Genomic DNA, 18,899 nt, shown 5'->3' with positions numbered 1-18,899 from the left:
ACTTGGAAAGTTACAAAACATCCCAGCAATGTGTTACATTATCCCTCTTGCATAGGCAAGTCTAAACGATCCCATCTATAAACAGGATGTGAAGAGAGGAATGAGGAGATTAAGAACGAGATTTTCAAAGCCATCTGGGGGCTGAAAGTTAAGCCTCTGGCTCCAGAAGCAGAATTTGCATTGCTTCATTATGCACCCAAAAATCCACAGAAAGGAAAGATAAATACCTGTATCCACAGTAGTAAGAATGCAGCACAGACAGAGAGGGGGATGCAGAGTGGAGAAGCGATCAGTAGAAAATGCCAAGGAAAGGTGTGTTTGCACTTCTGCCCTGAATGAGGGGTACTGCCTTAAACAGCAACATACGTGTCTCCTGGGGAGGCACTGGCACGGGCTGCTCAAAGGAGCTGTGGATGCCCCATCCCTGGAGGTGCTGCACAGGCAGCCTGATTTTGTGATGGGGTAAACAACTCACAGCAGGGGGACCAGAGATCAATGATCTTTAAGGTCCTTTCTGACCTGAGTGATTTGTGATGATCCTTGGAAAAGGAACCTTCTTCTTTCACTCAGACATCAATTCACCCAGTTCAGACAAATATTGAACTCCTCTATTTCAAGAGGCAGAAGGAAGATTTCATCCAATAATGGACTGGTTAAGGAATTTGTGTAGGCTATAAAAAATGTGGGTTTCATTATTAAGCCTCAGAGTTTGAATTTTCAACTCTCCCTTCCCTGCAGCCACTGGTTTGTTATGGGAACCTCAAGCTTTTTTTTTTTTTGCTGAAAACCAGACATTCAAGATTCCTGGGGCCAAAGAGAAAATAATAAAGGGTAAGGCCTTTGAGCAGATGCCAACTCAACTTCAATTCCCAGAAAAATTACAGAGCTGGTTAGCATTTTACACTAAATAAAATCACAACCCAAGGAGTGGAATACTCTTCCATCCACAGATCAGCCCAACAACCCATGCTAGATAGCCCCTTGAATCTCATATACCTGGCCACATAGCAGCGCACCTTTGAAACTGGCCTGGTGAATGCTCCTAGCCCTCTGGACAGTGGAAGACAGCAACACAACTCTCCCACCCCTGGCAAGGTTGTGTATCAACCTTTTGCCTTCATATACTAGTCAGTTCCTTGGTGCAATGTTATTTGTCCTCGTTCACCACAGACAGTGGGCACTAATTCTTGAGGGTGCTCCTTGTGGTCACGTGAAGGGAGAAGGACTACCTCCCAGCTTCTCCCAAACAGAGATGAACACCTGTACAAGCACACTGCTTTCCATGCAAGCAGCAGGTCCAATCTGGCTCTCTGTACAACTTCCTACAGTTGTCAGAAAGAGGACACGTATATTTGAAAGCTGTTTAAAGCCCAATTTATCTCTGTGACTGATGGATGCAGTCTCTTGAAAGAAGTTGTATAATAATCTTAGCATTTCAAATTTAGTCTCCTTCAGTAGCTCCATAACAAGTTGTTCAATTTACAGCTTACAATGACATACTTGCTTTTCAAACAGCTGCCACTGCAAGGTCAAGTTGGCACCTAAAAAGCAAACTGTGCTCTTTTATGCTTTATATAAACATGTGCACACAGAAAAGCATGACCGAACATGCACACAAAATATCCCAAAAGTGTCCTTGCCAATAGTCTGGTAATTTTGCTGATGATGCCCAAAGCAATGTAAAAATATAACTGCTTTTCTGAAGCTGCAGAGTGCTGGTATGGCAGTGCTGTAGCACAGAAAGTGTCGGTGCTAAACTCAGCGAGAAGGCAAAGCGTGTTTCAGCGCAGCACACACAGTATGGAGAGCAGATCATGCAGGTGACTCAGTAACAATGGGATTCAGCATCTACAACTCTACGTGCTGGGATGAAAACAGAGACCAAGGTGAAATTTTTCACACTCACAAACTGGCATTACCTTATGATACACTATTTTGATATATTTCCAATGACTAACTTTTCACCAAGTGTATTTTGAGCTTCTTGTGAAGTTGTCAAACATTTTGGGAATGAGAAAACATGAAATCTATGGTGCTCAGCTTGCCTACATTACTGCTTTTCAACCGATTGGTTTTGGACTTCTTGGATGGTTGGACTAGACAATCTTCAAGAGATTTTGTCCAATCTTAATTCTTTACTCACCTATAAGAAAACGGATCTGCTTTCTTCTCTTGATGTTGGGTATATGTGTAAGTAGTACTGGGAAGAGACTGCTCTATCACTGCATTCTTCACAGAATTACTACGCAGATTTCTGCAAGATCTTTGACATGGTCCCCCACCACATCCTTATTTCTAAATTAGAGAGAGATGGACTTGACTATTTGGTGGATAAGGAATTGGTTGGAAGGTCACAGAGTTGTGGTCAAGTCCAGACAGGCTGAAGGAACTGGGCTTGTGCAGCTTGGAAAAGTGAAGACCGTGGGAAGACTTCTTTGTGTCTTTCCAATATTTAAATGGAGTTTATAAACACGATCAACTTCTTACAAGAGGAAATAGAAACAGTACAAGAGGAGATGGATTTTAATTAAAGGAGAGGAGATTTAGGTTAGATGTTCAGAGAAGTTTTTTTTACTGAGAGCTGAGGTGCTGGAACAGCTTGCCTACAGATGCTGTGGATGTTCTGTCCCTGGAGGCATTTAAGGCCAGGTTATGGAGCCCTGGGTAACCTGGTCTAGTAGCTGATCTAGCAACTGGCAACCCTGCCTGTGGCAGTGGGGGGTAGAATCTGATGATCCTTGAGGTCCATTCCAACCCAAGCCATTCTATGATTTCTATGACATCCACAGGTCAATGCATTTTTTTTTTGCTACACAAATTCTGGACTCATATAATTTAAGCTACCTTCCTTCCATGTTCAACTATTTTCTAATTTCTCTGCATTTATCTCTTTCAAGATAGAATTTGGCTCAAAGATATACTGCAAAATCCTCAAAATAGTTCAGAATGTTTCTGTAAACCAGAACAACTTGCTCAGATAAACACCCACCTGTATCTACATATATAACACACTTATATGCATTCATCTTTTAGATTTTGCTTTGGCCCAAACTACAGCTTTAATATTTTAAAAGCATTTTAATTAACAACAGCCTCACTACTGTTTACGTAGCAAACAGCTGCTGCAGTTTAAGGCACTAGTGACCACCAAGCTGCTTGCTAAAACACATGATGTGGTGGATATCTTGCAGAAGAGATGGCAGTAAGGCAAACACTCCTCAGCCTCTCCTGTAGGAAGACCAACACTGCTGCTCAGCCTCTCCTTGGTGGTTCAGGATGATAGAAGTGATCATGCTGCCATCTGCCAGGGGGACAGCAGCCCCCAAAAAGGCTCAGAAAAGACAGAGAAGGGCAGCACATCTGCATGCAGGTCACCAAAGCCTATCTGCCACAGCTTGTAATAAAATTAACAAAGCTTATAAACAATGAAAACAGCTTCTAATGCACACACGCGCACATGTAAACATAGGCATCACTTAGGAAAGGAAGTCACAGGTGTTAAGAATTTACAGAGTTCCAGGAGGAGGTTGAACAAATTCCTGGAAATGAAATCCCCTGAGCATTACTAACTGTACAAAAAGCCATGTCTGATTGAGGAAATTCCTGAAACCAAAATAGTTCAAGGCTAAGAGATCATGAGGGGAAAGTATCATACAGTCTCACCCCAGTCTTCTACTATTCTCTATGTACCTGCTTATAGTCCCTGCTGGAGCCAGGATGTTGACAGATAGGATCTTTGGTATAACGAGATCAGCATCTTTATAAAGTGCCCAAATGCACCCCAGCAATAGGTATTTATATCACAAGTAGCCATCCTGACCCCATAATTCACTTTTTTCACATAAACAAAACCCCACAATTTTACCTTGCACTTCTCACACTGGGACCTATGGCTTCTGTTTGAACTGAAACACAACCTAATTAGGGATATTCGATTTTGATTTGGAGAAGGCAGGTGATGGAGCAATCTACCACATCCCTTTTATTATTTCCCTTCCACTGCTGCAGCAGTCCCATACTGAGATTCTGAAATATTATGATTATATTCAGCATCTGTGAATATGCACAAGGATTTAAAGAACAGAAAAAGCAAAGTAATGTGGTTTTGTTTTGTTGGTTTTTTTTTGTTTTTAAATTCTCCAAGGGTACATTTGGTTTTTAAAAGTAAGATTAAGAACTATTTACACTTCAGTTCATTCTCATCTTTATTCTGCAACCTTGGGTAAGTCACCTAAATGCAATAGCTCAAATTTCTCTCAGTTGTGCAATGGGGACCAGAACACTTGCTTGCAGCGAAGATCCCCTGATTTAGACTTCTAATGCCTTTTAATAATCTTTTCAGTAGTTCTCCTGTAGTGAGTGTTGCAGTTCTCTTGAGAAAGGCAATGCGTGGCAAGACAGACAAAGGGTGATAGCACAGAAGAACTGAGGTGGGGGAAGGGGAGAAGAGAACTGAACTGGATGTGACATTCTGATCAGGCTGGAAAATGCTGCCATTCACACTGATATCACAGCTTTGCAATTATCAGCTTTTCCAGCTGTGAAAGCATCTGATTAGGTTTTGTATTTCTGGAGTCTATAAATACATCTTGATATATTTTTTTAAGCAGAGATTGTGCTATTTGCTTTTGATATATTTAAAAATCAGGTGTAAGAAGAGAAGCAGATGTGCTTGTTTTCAAAACTGAATGCCATAAAAAAGCATGTAAAGATTTTATACTATCAGATATAGAGGAAGGAAATAGCAGTATTTCAGATGGGAACAATCTGCAGTACCTATGCAACTTGCAGTCTGCTGGCAGCTAAGTGACATACTTAGCAAACCAAGAGCAGCAGATGATTAAATCTTGTAATACCTGTTCCATTCCAAAACATTTTAGGTACAACTTGTGTCTCTCTAAGCACTTACTGTATTAATGACATCAGGAGCACATCGTAAAATCTAAACAGCTAGTTTTATGCCAGAAGATATGGCTGGACAAGTTATTCAATTCCAGGAATCTCAGAATTACTTCCCACCCAAAAGCAATGAGTAAGATGATAAAATATACACAAGGCTTCGCTCAGTGACCTACCCAAGTTGCTGCAGAACTCTCCTACCATGCCATCTGGGTTAGCAGTAGGGATCTGCGTAAGACCCGTCAGGATGAGGACATCACTGTTTTTAAGAGAAGCCTGGTCCATGGGCTGAAACAGAGTACAGTGAAACAAAATAAGTTACGTGACAGTCATCACATAGGTTTCTCTGCATTGCACCAAGAGTACTGCATGACAGATACAGCGATCAACAAGGAAAACACACTGAACACTTTATACCAGTAATCCCTCTATCTGTTAAGTTAATAAAACCACTGTTTACCTGCATATGTACAGTACAAAACAAGCAATGGAACTGTGACTGGATTCAAAGTGGTATTCTCTATAGACTAATCATTTTGTGGCCTTATGAGTCGAACAATTGAGAAGACAATCATCTGTTGAGGATGTGGCACTGCAATCAGGAAGGGTTTCATTCTTGTGTTCGTATCTTGGCTGCACTAGCTTCCAGTCAGCTTCCTTTTGCAAATCACAGTGTCAGCTTTGATTCTCAGTGCTCACTGTCTGGTTGGGTACAGCTGGATTTTCCCCAACAATTCAGTGGGTTTTCTTTGAAAGAAGTGAAATGCAAAGGACTTCAGGCTCGAAGCTCTCCGTTTTGCTCATGAATCTCAGCTCAGCACAGGGTCCTCCCTTGACTTGTGAATCCTGCTTTTCTACTTATAGCATTACAATAATGACTTCCAAATGCTCATTTAAGACTGTTTGTGCAAGCCTTGTCAGAAGATGGCTTTGGTGAAATTGGAAATAGCTACTGCTGGTAGAAACAATACATGGTTTAGATTCCTTAACACTGATAAATTTTATTTAATAAACATTTACTCATATATCCTAACTTTTTACTGTAGCTATAAAAATCAAGCCAAACATCCAAGTATTTTCTAAAGTCAATGCCTTATCACTTTCCACACATGAACTGCACTAGCACTGCAGCTTTACCCTGTATCTCTCTTTGAAGACTGTGCTAGAGGCTAAACTATGTCAACTGAGATTCATATCTTCACTGGGCAACGACCACTGGCCTTGCTGTGCTTGTTGTACTGATTGCCTATGGTCACAGATAGAATCCCATGCTGTGGTTGAAGCACCGAGGGCGGTTATCAAAAGCATCACATTGCACATTTTCTATCCATGCCATGCCTTTTTCCTGAGGACAGATGAGTTACTTCTGCACTGCCAATCCTGTGGCCCTCAGATGTAGCAGAAGTATCAATGATTTGATAGCCCAAAGAAATACTGTGCTGATTTGGCCACTGGCAGGTGTATGTTCAAGCAAACATTGCTTCTACTTTGACTGTGCATAGAGGTGCACAATTCTTCACCAAGGCTGATCATATGACTTATTTTATACCAGCATTTCATTAAAGGGGGATGCAAAATGTATGCCCACTTTTGTCTATTAGAAAACATACACTAAAAATTCGGAAATCATTTTTGTGTGACCTTATACTAAACTATATATATTCTTGATACTCAACATTCAGCATAATTCAATCCTGAAGAGACAAAAACCACTTGCAGGCAAAGTATGGCTATGGGGAAAAGTTAAATTTTAGCCTCACTCTGGGCTGGGATACATCTCCCTCAGCTACCACTCAAACAAAGGAAGGCAACTGCAGCCACCTGCATGGTATTATATGGTTACTTATTCTTGATGGACTCTCTCTGTTCTCGCCCACCAGGAAAGATTTCTATCCTTCTACCAGAAGAGACTGACAAAGATCTCTCCTCTGCTGAACTCCAAAGATCACTGCACAGTTAGTTGCCTTGCTCACTGTCCCTCAACACCATTCTTAATTAGTTAAGATCTTGCTCCCATGAACATGCAGGGGAGTTTCACACCAATTTCAATACAAGTTTACACTGTGCACCACCTTGCTGGACCAGACCAACTACATTAGATTTATCACAATCTTTGACACTCCATAGCGTGTCCACAAAAATGAAATGCCAATAATGCAATAAAAAATAATATTGAATCTGCTTGTGATAATGTACATAACGATTATGCCGTATTAGATACACATAATTCCAGCTGCTATTGCACTCAAAGGGCTTGCATCGATTTTTGTGGGTTAATGTAAAGAATACGCCTTAAAAGGCTTTTAGTGACACGTCTGAACCTGTGCTGTCAACTCCAGTTCTCCACTTTGGTGCCAGCAGGCAATGGTGTCAATTCTAGACTCAGCAGACGGTGAGGCAACACTTCCAATAGAGACCATTTGCCAGAACACAGAAGTAAAGGGAACAATTAACGGTGTCAGAGTTAACTCTCAGACATAACATAACTCTGTAGATTACAGATATAATCTATATGTAACTTAAAACTTCAAGAAAACTGTAAGATGTAATTTATACTAAAAAAGCAATCCTGTTCCCTCCCCATGGCATCTAATTCCTACTTGCACTGCTAACTCCTACACGACAGCTCTTAAATCCCAGTGCTGGCAGGAGGGAGGACACAAGGGAAGGATGGTGGGGTCCAGTGTTTCCTTCAAGTGAGATTATCCTCATCTGCATACTGAGAGAAGGAAATGCTTCCAAGGCTACTACTGCATATAATAGAGAAGGTGTAAAGAGGAAGCAGCTTTGTCCCATCAATATGCCCAAATAAGCTGCGTTCTCTCATCCTAAACAAATCACGGATGAAAGCCTGGTCACATTATCCTATTTTTTAATAACTATGAAGGGAGTTCCAAATGACTGGAAACATGCTAAGACTTCAATGTGACTCCAAAAGCCAGGATATGTTTTTACATAAGCATGTTGATTAACAGGGTGTCTTTAAAAAAAAAAAAAAAAAAAAAAACAACTGACAACAAAATGCAGTGACTGCATTCATACACTGGAGTTTCACTGACTGCTCACCACGATTCTATAGAGGTCAGAAAAACAACTTTTCATTTTGATGAAAAACTGTTGGATTATTGAACAAGATTTAGGCTTTGTGCCAACAAAGATATTGTTATTACTATATATTGTCTGTCAAATGTGTCAAACAGATGAATAGCTGGTTGGCAGGTCTCAAAAACTACTAGCCATTATAGAATTATCATGTTCTAGGTGCTCATAGTGGTGTATATGAGGATTAATAGTAGGTCAAAATCTGTCTGCTGTCTTCAACAGCCATCTGGAAGAACATACATAACAATGATACCTGAAATGCAAATGATCATAGAATTACAGAATAGTTTGAGTTGGAAGGAATGTTTCAAGGTTATCAAGCCCAACTGTCCTGCAATTAATAGAGAAATCTGCTAGATCAGATTGCTCAGAGCCCCATCCAGCCTGACCGTGTCTCCAAGGACAGGGCACCCACCACCTTTCTGTGCAATCTGTGCCAGTGCCCCACCACTCTTACTGTAAAGAAATTAAACTGGAAGGAAGAGAGGAATAAATCTTCTCTCTTTTAATTCAAAACTCTTTCTCCTTGTCCTATGACAATAGGTCCTGCTAAAAAGTCTGCTCTCCTCTTTTCTTAAAGCCTCCCTTTAGCTACTGAAAGGCTGCTCTGTCTTCCTGCAGCCTTCTTTTCTCCAAGCTGCACAGCCTCTGCTCTTTCAGCCTGTTCTAATAGGAGAGGCCTTCCATTCCTGGGATCATTTCTGTGGCCCCCCTCTGGACGTGTTCCAACACATCCACGTAGTGAGGACTCCACATTTGGATGCAGTACTCCAGGTGAGATCTCACCAGTGCAGGGTAAAGAGACATGATCCCTCTCCCTCACCCTGCTGGCCACGCTGCTCTTGATACAGCCCAGGATACAGTTGGCTTTCTGGGATGCAAGGGCACAGTGCTGGCTCACATTCAGCTGCCATCTACCTGTACACCCAGGTCCTTTTCGGCAGGGCTGTGCTCTGTCCTTACAACCTCCGCACTGCACTGATGCATGGGTTGCAAAGACTCAGTTGCAAGACCTTTCACTTGGATTTATTGAGCCTCATGAGATTCACCTGGGCCCACTGCTCAGCTAGTCCAGGTGTGTCTGAATGGCACATCCAGTCCCTTCAGATGTCCACCACACCACTCAGCTTTGTGTCACCTGCAAACTCGCTGAAAGTGCACTTGCTGTGGCTGTCAATGTCATTGATGAAGATGTTAAAGAGCACCTGTCCCTGAGGGACATCACTTGTCACTGATCTCCATCTGGACATCGAGCCATTGACCAATCTGTAACTTCTCTGGGTACAAAAGTGATCTGATTCCTTGTAACATTTGTGATGTGGTGAATAACAAGAAAAGGACAATCTGAATGCATTCTCAATTACTTCATAAGCTACTCCTTCAAATTTCGAGTTAGGGAAACAATAATGCAAAGTGCAATGGACTGTATGCTAAAAACATAAAATAAAATGAGGCTCTCATCCACCATTTGGTCTAAGAAATAGTGTTGGTATAGAATAGAACATAGAATGAACAGTCCAGTCCAAACCACTTCCTATAGAACCATGGAATCACAGAATCACCACGGTTGGAAAAGACCTCTAAGATCACCCAGTCCAACCATCCACCTATCACCAATATTTCCCACTAAACCACACTCCTGTAGCCTGTAGTGGTGCCTGGGGTTGTTGTAGTCAAAGTGCAGGACCCAGCACTTGGTCTTGTTCAACTTCAATCCTCCATGCAGCTATCCAGCCCATCCAGATCCCTCTGCAGGTCCTTCCTACCCCCAGGCACACTGACACTTCTTCCCAACCTCCTCACCTGAAAATTGACTGAGGGTGCACTCAACGCCCTCATCCAGGTCATCAACAAACATACTGAACAACACAGGCCTCAATACCAAACCTTGGGGAGCACCACTCGGGACCAGCCACCAACTGGATTTGACTCCATTCACCACCACTTTCTGGGCCTGTCCCTGCAGTTCTTTACCCAGCAAAGAGTGTACCTGCCCAAGCCACGAGCTGCTCTTTCTCCAGCACTATGGGAGACAGTGTCAAAGACTTTGCTGAAGTCTAGGAAGACAACATCAACAGCCTTTCCCTCATCTGCCAGGTGGGGCACCCAATCATAGAAGGTGATGAGATTGGTCAAGCAAGACTTGCCCTTCCTGAACCCATGCTAGCTAAGCCTGATTCCCTGGTTGGCCCTCATAGATCAAAGTTTCTCCTCACAAAAGTTTTACATGCATGCTTTGTTAAATATTGCTTGTGTTCCTTCAGCAGAAGGTCTCAAAAGAACATTGTCCAGGCCAGGATGAGGCAGATGATGAAAAAAGAGAGACCCTGATGCACTGTGTGCAGGTAAGTACAGACACACGATGTATTGTAGTTGTTCAATTCTTGAGATCAAGCTTTTAAAGGAAGGGTGCTCAGAAGCAACGCTCTTTAGAAGATACTCACCTTGGGAGAAATTACTTACTGATCATGAACCTGACACATTTTCTACATTATTTTTAAATACCTCATGCTAATACTGCTTTCAAGTATTTTGACAACTTCTGAAGCACGCAGTACTGCAAACTTCAAGCTATTCTTTGCACGAAGAATTTATGGATCTAGAGAGAATTAATTTACTGGAAATTACATCTACAGCACTATAAAGACTTTGCCCTCAGCAGAGCAGGGTGGAAATGTTGGCAGCCAGTAAGCTATCATTTCTCCCAAGGAAGGATGTTTCAGAAGTGATATAGAAGCAGTCTGCGAACTGTCTGTAAAGACTCCTAAAAAGAAAAAGAATCCATATTTTACTGAGAGTCACTAATGGTCTGTTGTTTAACTCTGCTGGAATTTTCCTACTTAAGGTGATGGAGAATTTCATAGCAGAAAGTAGGTTAACACCAAATCAAAAATAAAGAATTTTAGCTGTCCTTCTCTACTAAATGCCTCCTTACCTGGGAGGTATGTCTTCCTAACGACCAAAGTACAGCCAATTATTAACAGAGGTACATCTGTACAGTTTCCACACTGTGCCTGATCTCAGCAGAGTGAGCCCTTCTCTTGGTTTTTCTATGTTGGTTGGTTTCTAAAGTGATTGTACCTGAGGATGTGTTGTAAGCAGAGAAGATCCTGAAACATAGGAAACCTTTTCATAGTGCGACTGGATAATCCAATTGGAACTTCCAAGAGCGTAGCCTGAGCTGAGAGGGGTGACCTGCACAGCACCAAACAACTCCTGAAACACACAGGAAGAGAAATTAACTTGAGAGAGCCCGAGAGAAATGAGAACAGGTTATTTTATCATCAGTGATAACAACTCAAACTAGTGCTGCTTTCCAGACCTTTATGAAGCTGGTATTTGTCTTATGTCTGCTGTTTTAATTTCCCCAGGTCTAACAGAACACAAGCTCTGAGAAAAACTTCTCCTGAGGTAGTCTTCATCAGGTCTCTCTTCCATGTTAATTCTCCAGTAACTGAGTTCACACTGCAACATAATTCTCACCGGAGAAACTAATTGTGGTCCATCTGGCTTTGATGTACTGAGGAACTTTGTAGGAGCTTTAGATCTTTGAAAACTTTATACTCCCTTGGGCTAATTTTATCAATACAGACCAGCAGGAGAGAAGGAAGGGCATCATAACTTGTTATGTACTGATATAAAAGTCTGTTTGACTCACAGATTTTGCTGTATGAAGTGTATATTTAAAGACAAAGTCACTTTACAATTTTACCAATCACTTTTTTTTTTTTTAAATGCTATCTACTGGTGATTTAAGAACTCCCTTCAAACTCAGTCCAAATTTCAGCTTCAGCACAAGCAACCTGTCAATTGTCTCATTTCCAGGTGTTATTAGAAAGTTTATTGCTTTCTGTACACAGCAATGTGTTAGAATTGTTTGGAGAAAGGAAAATAAGCCTCCATGTATACCTCACTGATGTGTTGTACTTTCTGGTTACTGAATAATAGAACAAGCATTCATGCAATACTAATGATTTTTCTAGTATCCCAATACGTATTTGGCCTCTCAAAACAAGGTCTTCATTCCTCTGACTTTGTAATGGACAACAAACCATTCTTGCTGTTGCCACATTTGGGGTTAGCTGACTAATTAGGCTTTCACTGTTTTAAACATCTTTGGGAAGAGATAAAAGACGCTCTAGGAACGTTTCTTCCCCCTGTCCCAGGAGCTATAAAAGAATGATTGGCTGAGAGGTACAGATCTAAAACTTGGTGAGATTCATTCACACTGTGAGGACAGTCAAAAGTGAAGAGTAATTACCCATTAACACTAAGGAATTCCAAGTACACTCAACCTGTCTGGTGGCTAGACAAAAATGCAGCTGTTATTTACATCAGCACCCAGGTTAGTGATGGCTCAAGGTCTTTTCTCACCAGCTGTAATGCAGCACCACACAAACACAAACCCATCCAATTTAGTTCCTAGCTGAACTGGTTATTGCTTCAGACTGTCTTCCATGCAAACGGTTTCTGAACTTCAGTGGCCCTTCGGTAAAGAAAAAGGAGCAAACAAAAAATCTGGGTATACAATTTGCTATAATCCACCTTTTTACCTCATGTTGGTGTGCAACAATAGCAGGAATCACGGTGCACACGCTGCCCATAAGAGTGTATTGCAGACTACTGAACTGTTGGCCCAGTTCATTCTACAAACTACACTGGATTACAGTTAACAGCATCAGATACAACAAACCTTAGCTGAGAACCTTGGGAAAGGAGTGTTTGAAGTTCAGGTTGAACCATTAGGTTTTGTTTACAATCCCTAATTTGCTCTGTAAAAGAAAGCAGAGGCTAAAGCACTCAAAAAGATTCCCAGAAGTGAGATACAGTAACTCAGAAGGGGATGTGGCTTACAGACAGAGAGGATACATTCATTTGGTACATCCTCCAAGCTCTCAGTGGGCCAGACATCAATTCTAAATTCACAGGTATGCCTTAAAATTGGCCTCCCCTGAGGAACAGGAGAGACAAATGGATACTCTTAATTTTCAACAAACAACAACCCTTCCTGGGAGACAGACCAGGGTGCATTTCGATAATATGCAATCTTGCCTTACTTTCTCAGGTCAGAGTAACTAGATCTTTAACAGCATCTACAAGAAAAATAGAAAAAGAAGGGCATTTCTCAGGCTTTTGCAGGGAGAAAGCTGGAAAGCAACAAGCTGTTAATATTGACCTGAGGAAAGCTCTGCTGATACTCACAATTTTCTGGGAATATCCCACCAGCTGGATCTTACTGAGAGCAGCATTCACTTCGGGCATGGTGTAGCACTTCCTCCACATTGACACCTCCACGGCATCTTTCAGAGGGGCTGGTAGCAATCTGCAAAGGTCAAAAGGGTCTGGGCATTTTCAGAACTTCCTGATGGATCACTATTCACATCCATATCCTTACAGATTCAATTTTCTCTTTTTCCTTCCTCCTTTTTCTTTTAAATGTGTGCAGTGCTTCAAAGGGAGGAGCAAGACTTCCTGCACGTTGAGAAGTAGAATCATGCTGTCCATTTTACCTCACCTTCAGCTTTCTCATTATCGATCCTATCCAGCCTTCTTCAAAGTAGCCATGGTGAAGGTGTTACAACAACTCCAGTGTTGTTTTTGCCACCAATGAAGGATGTCAACATGAAATGCACTACTAGAATTGGTAGAGATGACTTCCATCAGCATCTACTCTGCATAACCCAGTTCTAAAACTAAGAATTTGAAAATCAAAAGTAAGCTCCAAACTTGTGATTCAAATGCCAGCACCAGAACATGAACCAACACTGGCTCTGCTCTCAGCTTTGACACCACTGTCCTACAGGAACACATGTCCCTGCACTTCAGATTCTTTGCCTTCAACTCAGATACCCTGCTCACCCTCAGAGCATACTGGCAACAATACATCAGCTGACACTGCAGAGCACTTTGAGATCCCCCACACGGAAGTATTCAAGATGTTTTACACCAAAGAAAAAAAATCCATCCATCCTGCTATTCACAGACACTGCAAGTTAGCTGGACAGCATTGTCAAGGGAAGAAGTGAACTGAAATGTCACGGGCTGTAAGAGAGATGGCTAACTTCTGGGAAATAAATCTTCCTTAGCAACATGAACTGAGGCAGGAAGCAGCACAGCTGCCAAATGCATAAGAAGAATAGGAATCTTTTTTTTTGTATATTAAACCAATGCTAAATCAAAGGCTAATTCAAACCAATTTCCAAAGATTTATGGAAATTGGTGAAGTTTCTTTGATCAATTTGTTTAAAAGAATTTAATTTATTGTTATATCTACCAGGTCACTGAACTCCTCCATAATTTAAGATAGTGAAGAAAGGATTAAGACCAGCTCTTGCCAAGCCTCCTGTATAGGTCTAGTGTGATAAGTGTAATTCCAGCACTTGCTGGCTGAAAGCATGCTGCGCTTAAGGAAACAAACAAAGCGTTCAAGGTCTTTTTTGGGAAGTCATAAGCAACAGAAGGCCAAACAACGTGGATAGTTGTCCACCACTGCACTGAAGCAAATTGCCTGTAAAAGCCTTTAACCTACCATAAGAAGCATTTAGTGCTGGACGCTTTCAGGAGCTTCTCTTCTGGGAAGGGGAGAATGTATCTCCAGGTAATGGAGAAAAGTGGGGAATTGTCCTTGCTGATAGAAGCAAGTTCCTATTAGCCTTGACTCTGTGGCTCCATTGTAAATATGCTCTGACTCCTAACAGAGACCAGTGGGGACCAGTCTCCAAGCTGTTTCATTTTTTCCTGGTTCCTCAGATGTGCCCCTGCTTGCATTCAACCTGTCACCTCACTTCTAAAATCTGTACCCATTCCTGGAGGATATTTTAAAGCTGTGAGTGAAGCTATTAACACTACAGAATCACAGAATGGCCAGGGTTGGGAGGAATCTCAAGGATCAGGAATCTCCAGACCTGGATGCAAGATGGGGCCTCACAAGAGCAGAGTAGAGGGGGACAATCACCTCCCTGTCCCTGCTGGCCATCCCTCTGCTGATGGAGCCCAGGACACCATTTGCTTTCCGAGCTGCGAGAACACACTGCTGGCTCATGTTAAGCTTTTCATCCATCAGGACCCCCAGCTCCTTCTCCACAGGGCTGCTCTCAAGCACCGCTCCTTCCAGTCTGTACGGATGCCTGGGATTCCTCCAGCCCAAGTGCCAAACTCTGCACTTTGCTGTGTTGAACCTCATCAGGTTCATCCAGGCCCACCTTTCCAGCCTGCTGAGATCCCTCTGAATGGCATCCCTTCCTTCCACCATGCACTGCAGTAACATCCTGTTCAGATCACCTCGTAACAACCAGATGTACATGGGCAGATCCAGGAACAGACAACCTACAGCCATGAACAGGGAGGTACTGTGAAGCAGCATGATCTGGTCCTCAGTATAAAAAAAAAATCATGCCTGAATAGCTCAGGGCCTTGTATTCTTAACTGGGCATCTGCACAGATCAGAAGAGCGCCCTTGTGGTCTGCTACCCTCTTTCAGGAATACTCTGTTTCAGACACTTTTAGAAAGATAAGAAAAGTAGTAAGTAGTCACCAAAATGTCTTTCATAAGGCAAACTTCCTGCTTAGCCCCTTGAATCCTAATCAGCAGGACAAATAACCTGCCTGAGCATGTAGAGAGCTTCCACCAGACTGCTCATTTCAAACAAAAACCAACGGCAATAGAACTGGCTGGGCAATTAGTTTGGACTGGATCAGATAATGGCAAAATGTAAGTTGCAATAATGAACTTATTATATTTTACACAGCATTTGCATTTAAAATGCTTCAATGCTTAATCTAATGAAGATGATAATACTCTGTGTTTTATTCTAATTGTTCAGAGTAGAACTAGCTGAACTGTAAAGCAGTTTGATTGATCAGCCTGAAAAATTAGTTAGACTCAGAAGTCATAAGTACTCCCTTCAAGCAACAGCCAACAGTTGTTGGTTTTTTTTTTTTTAAAAAAAAAAAAAAAAAAACAAAACACCAAGGATCACATTTTCTTAAATAATGGATGTCAGTCTAACCCTGCATGTGCAATTAGCCAGGTATTATTTTGTGGATCTGTGGATGTTTGCTCACATGCTATAATAATCAGTTCTATTCATGCTTGCACAACACTCACGATCAGGAATCTCAAAACATCTTGCAAACATTAATTAAGCCCCTGCTAGCCATTATGGTGGGTAGGAGTTCCATTTAGCAGAGGCATAGGGAGGTGAAGAAGGGAAACATAGTACAGGCAGGCTTGATTGGAAAGAGAATTTAGATCTATCTTGTTCTAGCTCACAGAAACCACTGGCTCCTACCAGCCTCAAGGCTGAGTTTAGAATAGGAAGATTTTTAACAGCTGCAGGGCTGCCAGTTACACTTGGTTATCTTCCTTATGTCATTTCTTTGCTCTGCCTCTGGCTTGTATTTGGAAGAAGTGTATATTTTATCTCTAAAAGTTGGGGAACCTGATGTCTGATTGAGGTTCTCTGCAAGACATCGTGCTGTGGCAGTGCTATGGGGTCAGCAGAGATCCTGTAAGTGGCAAAGAAAGGTTGGTCCAGTCTCTCCTAGGGGTGGGCTCTTGGACTTCCCTTCCACCTCCACTGCTACCTCATTATAACAGCTACTTGACAGCAGAAAGGAGGAACTGTGGATGTTAGGGCACTTCCTGAGCAATGGGAGACAAAAAAATACTTTTCCTGCGGCAGCTGAATCAGAACAAAGATCACATCTCCAAGTGCACTTCTGGAATAGTCAACAGTGTGTAAAATGCTAGCCAGCACTTTTTCTAAAATACAACCACCAGGAAAGTGACATGAAATGAGCTCTAAGATATATGATCCTCCTTTAAACCATGCATACAAAACACAGGCACTGGTGTGACGAGAATAATGGCTCCAGCCTTCTTTCATCACACAACTGCGAGCCTCAGGAGTCATTCTACTCAGGCCAGCAGACTTCAGAATTAAAAGACACCACTCTAAGGAGAGTGTACCTCAAGCAGGACAAAATCCTTATCAACCTTATCTTTGGTTTTGTTTTACACTGTTGTTTTGCTTGCCTCCTTCAGAAATGTGAGTTACTCTGCTGAGATAAGACTGCTCCTATGCTCAGCAGGGGAGTGTACTATACAGCCAAGCATATGTTAATTTGGATTTTTAATTTCCTTGCTTTGTGATATTGAAATGCTACTTTTACAACTCGGGAAATAATTCATTTTTAGTAAACTCTTAAATCACACCGCATTAAGAATTAAGAATAGAAAATGAGAGATCATTTAAAATGCACAAAGCAGCGTTTAAAAATAACTTTCTTTAACCAAATCTGTATTTAAGATGTGCTAGCAACAAAACTATTTCCTCTGTAGAACATGTTGTGCACCTAAAGTTATCTTCACTTCCAAAGAAAGCATTGACTGCTATTAGTAAACTATTAGGAAGACTTTTAGATAACAGACACTCCCTAAACTCTGGAGGTAGAATTTTGAACACCTCAAGTCTCAATTTTGAGCATACTGGTTTTTTATATAGATGGAGTAACAGGGCTTGAGTTTCCAATCTGTTTCTTCAATTTGTTTCTGAACTCTAGAACAGTGGAAAAAAACCAAGATCTTTTTGTTGTTCAAGTGTGAAAGAGGCTGCAACCTGGGAGGAAAGATGGCACTGCACTGTGCTTTGCTCCCAGTCACTTCCAACAGTTCCTTGTCTACTTTCTTAGCCTTTTGGCAAACACGAGCACAAATATCATTTTAAATTAAAACCACTCCAACACAACATTAATAAGTTTAAACAGCTTGCTAATTTCATCAACTTCTTATGTTGCTAACACAAAAATCCTCCATTTTTATCTACCATCATACGTGAGGGGAGATAGGGGAGGCATGTGCCTTACCAAGTCTTCTACCAAGAATCAAGCTTGTGGAGTTCCTGTACACCATCTAATTGCTCTTGCTGCTTAGTGGCATCAGCAAATCAAACCTTGAATGGTGGCAGCTGACCAATCCTTACACTTAATGCTAAAGTTTGGTTAGAGTTTTAGTGTTTTAGGACAATCACCCTTCCCAGATGGCTTGTTCCTTACCTCTGTACCTCCTTGTTCTTCCACATGGAGGCAGACTGAGCCTTTGGCACACGTTCAATGGAATTCACCAGTTCTTCCATGAGAAGTCTGAAAACGGTAACTAAGTTATTGGAACTGCAGCCTTTCAGGTAAGACATCACCTGATTTGTCCCAAATCACTCCAAGATACCACATGAATTGTAACACCATCAAACGGTTTTAAAGAAGGCTTCTTCCCCCAGAGGCATCGCAGCAATTATCAATGCTACACCTGTTTTGCTGCTGTGTACACGAAATTTCAGCTAGCCCAATTCTAGCTGACTGATTACAACAGTAAAAGGATCTGGCCTACTGGGTTAGGGGTTATTGGGAAGGGAGAAGGGCAAGAGGAACTCCCAAATCTCTTGCTATACAAGATGACTTCTACATTACTGCCTGCTTGCCACAGGGAATGAGACAAAATATATTAAGAAAACATATCAGCTGATGTCTGTCTGTTCACCACTTTGAGAAGTCAAGCACATCATCAGAGGGAACCCTCCTCATCTACAAATGCACAGTTCAGTATTTGACACAGAAAAACATCAGTCATTACAAACTGTTAATATGGATTTCACTGCCCAAAACTAAGCAGCATTTGCAGTTGTACGCACACTTTCCTTTGAAGGCAGGAAATGGCAGATTTAACTGCAGAACAGTATCCTGATTTACTTGGGATGGTGAGAACCATACCAGAGTCTACCCTCCAACAAGCCTATGCTTGTCATCTTCAGCTATGGGCCAGTAAGAGCCCAGAGATCTACTACTAGTTCATACTTACACAATTCCTTTCTCTGTCGAGAGCCTTTAGCTTTTGTTTTTAA

General features: G+C 41.7%; 1 protein-coding gene across 1 annotated transcript in view; it reads right to left on the bottom strand.

Annotated features, from left to right (window-relative positions):
• INTS9 (integrator complex subunit 9) overlaps positions 1 to 18,899 on the bottom strand; it is a 69,173-nt gene that overhangs the window by 36,068 nt on the left and 14,206 nt on the right. The window contains exons 6-9 of the mRNA XM_042832668.1: positions 18,058 to 18,144; positions 13,204 to 13,324; positions 11,083 to 11,217; positions 5,076 to 5,187 (exon numbers count right to left, since the gene is read on the bottom strand). Coding sequence (XP_042688602.1) covers positions 5,076 to 5,187; positions 11,083 to 11,217; positions 13,204 to 13,324; positions 18,058 to 18,144 — 455 coding nt within the window. The remainder of the gene's footprint in view (positions 1 to 5,075; positions 5,188 to 11,082; positions 11,218 to 13,203; positions 13,325 to 18,057; positions 18,145 to 18,899) is intronic.

The sequence above is a fragment of the Centrocercus urophasianus genome, unplaced genomic scaffold, assembly GCF_019232065.1.
Source record: "Centrocercus urophasianus isolate 14NV4802_14NV808 unplaced genomic scaffold, USGS_Curo_1.0 seq_39, whole genome shotgun sequence".
Classification (NCBI taxonomy): Eukaryota; Metazoa; Chordata; class Aves; order Galliformes; family Phasianidae; genus Centrocercus; species Centrocercus urophasianus.
This window is presented reverse-complemented; position numbering and strand designations above follow the sequence as displayed.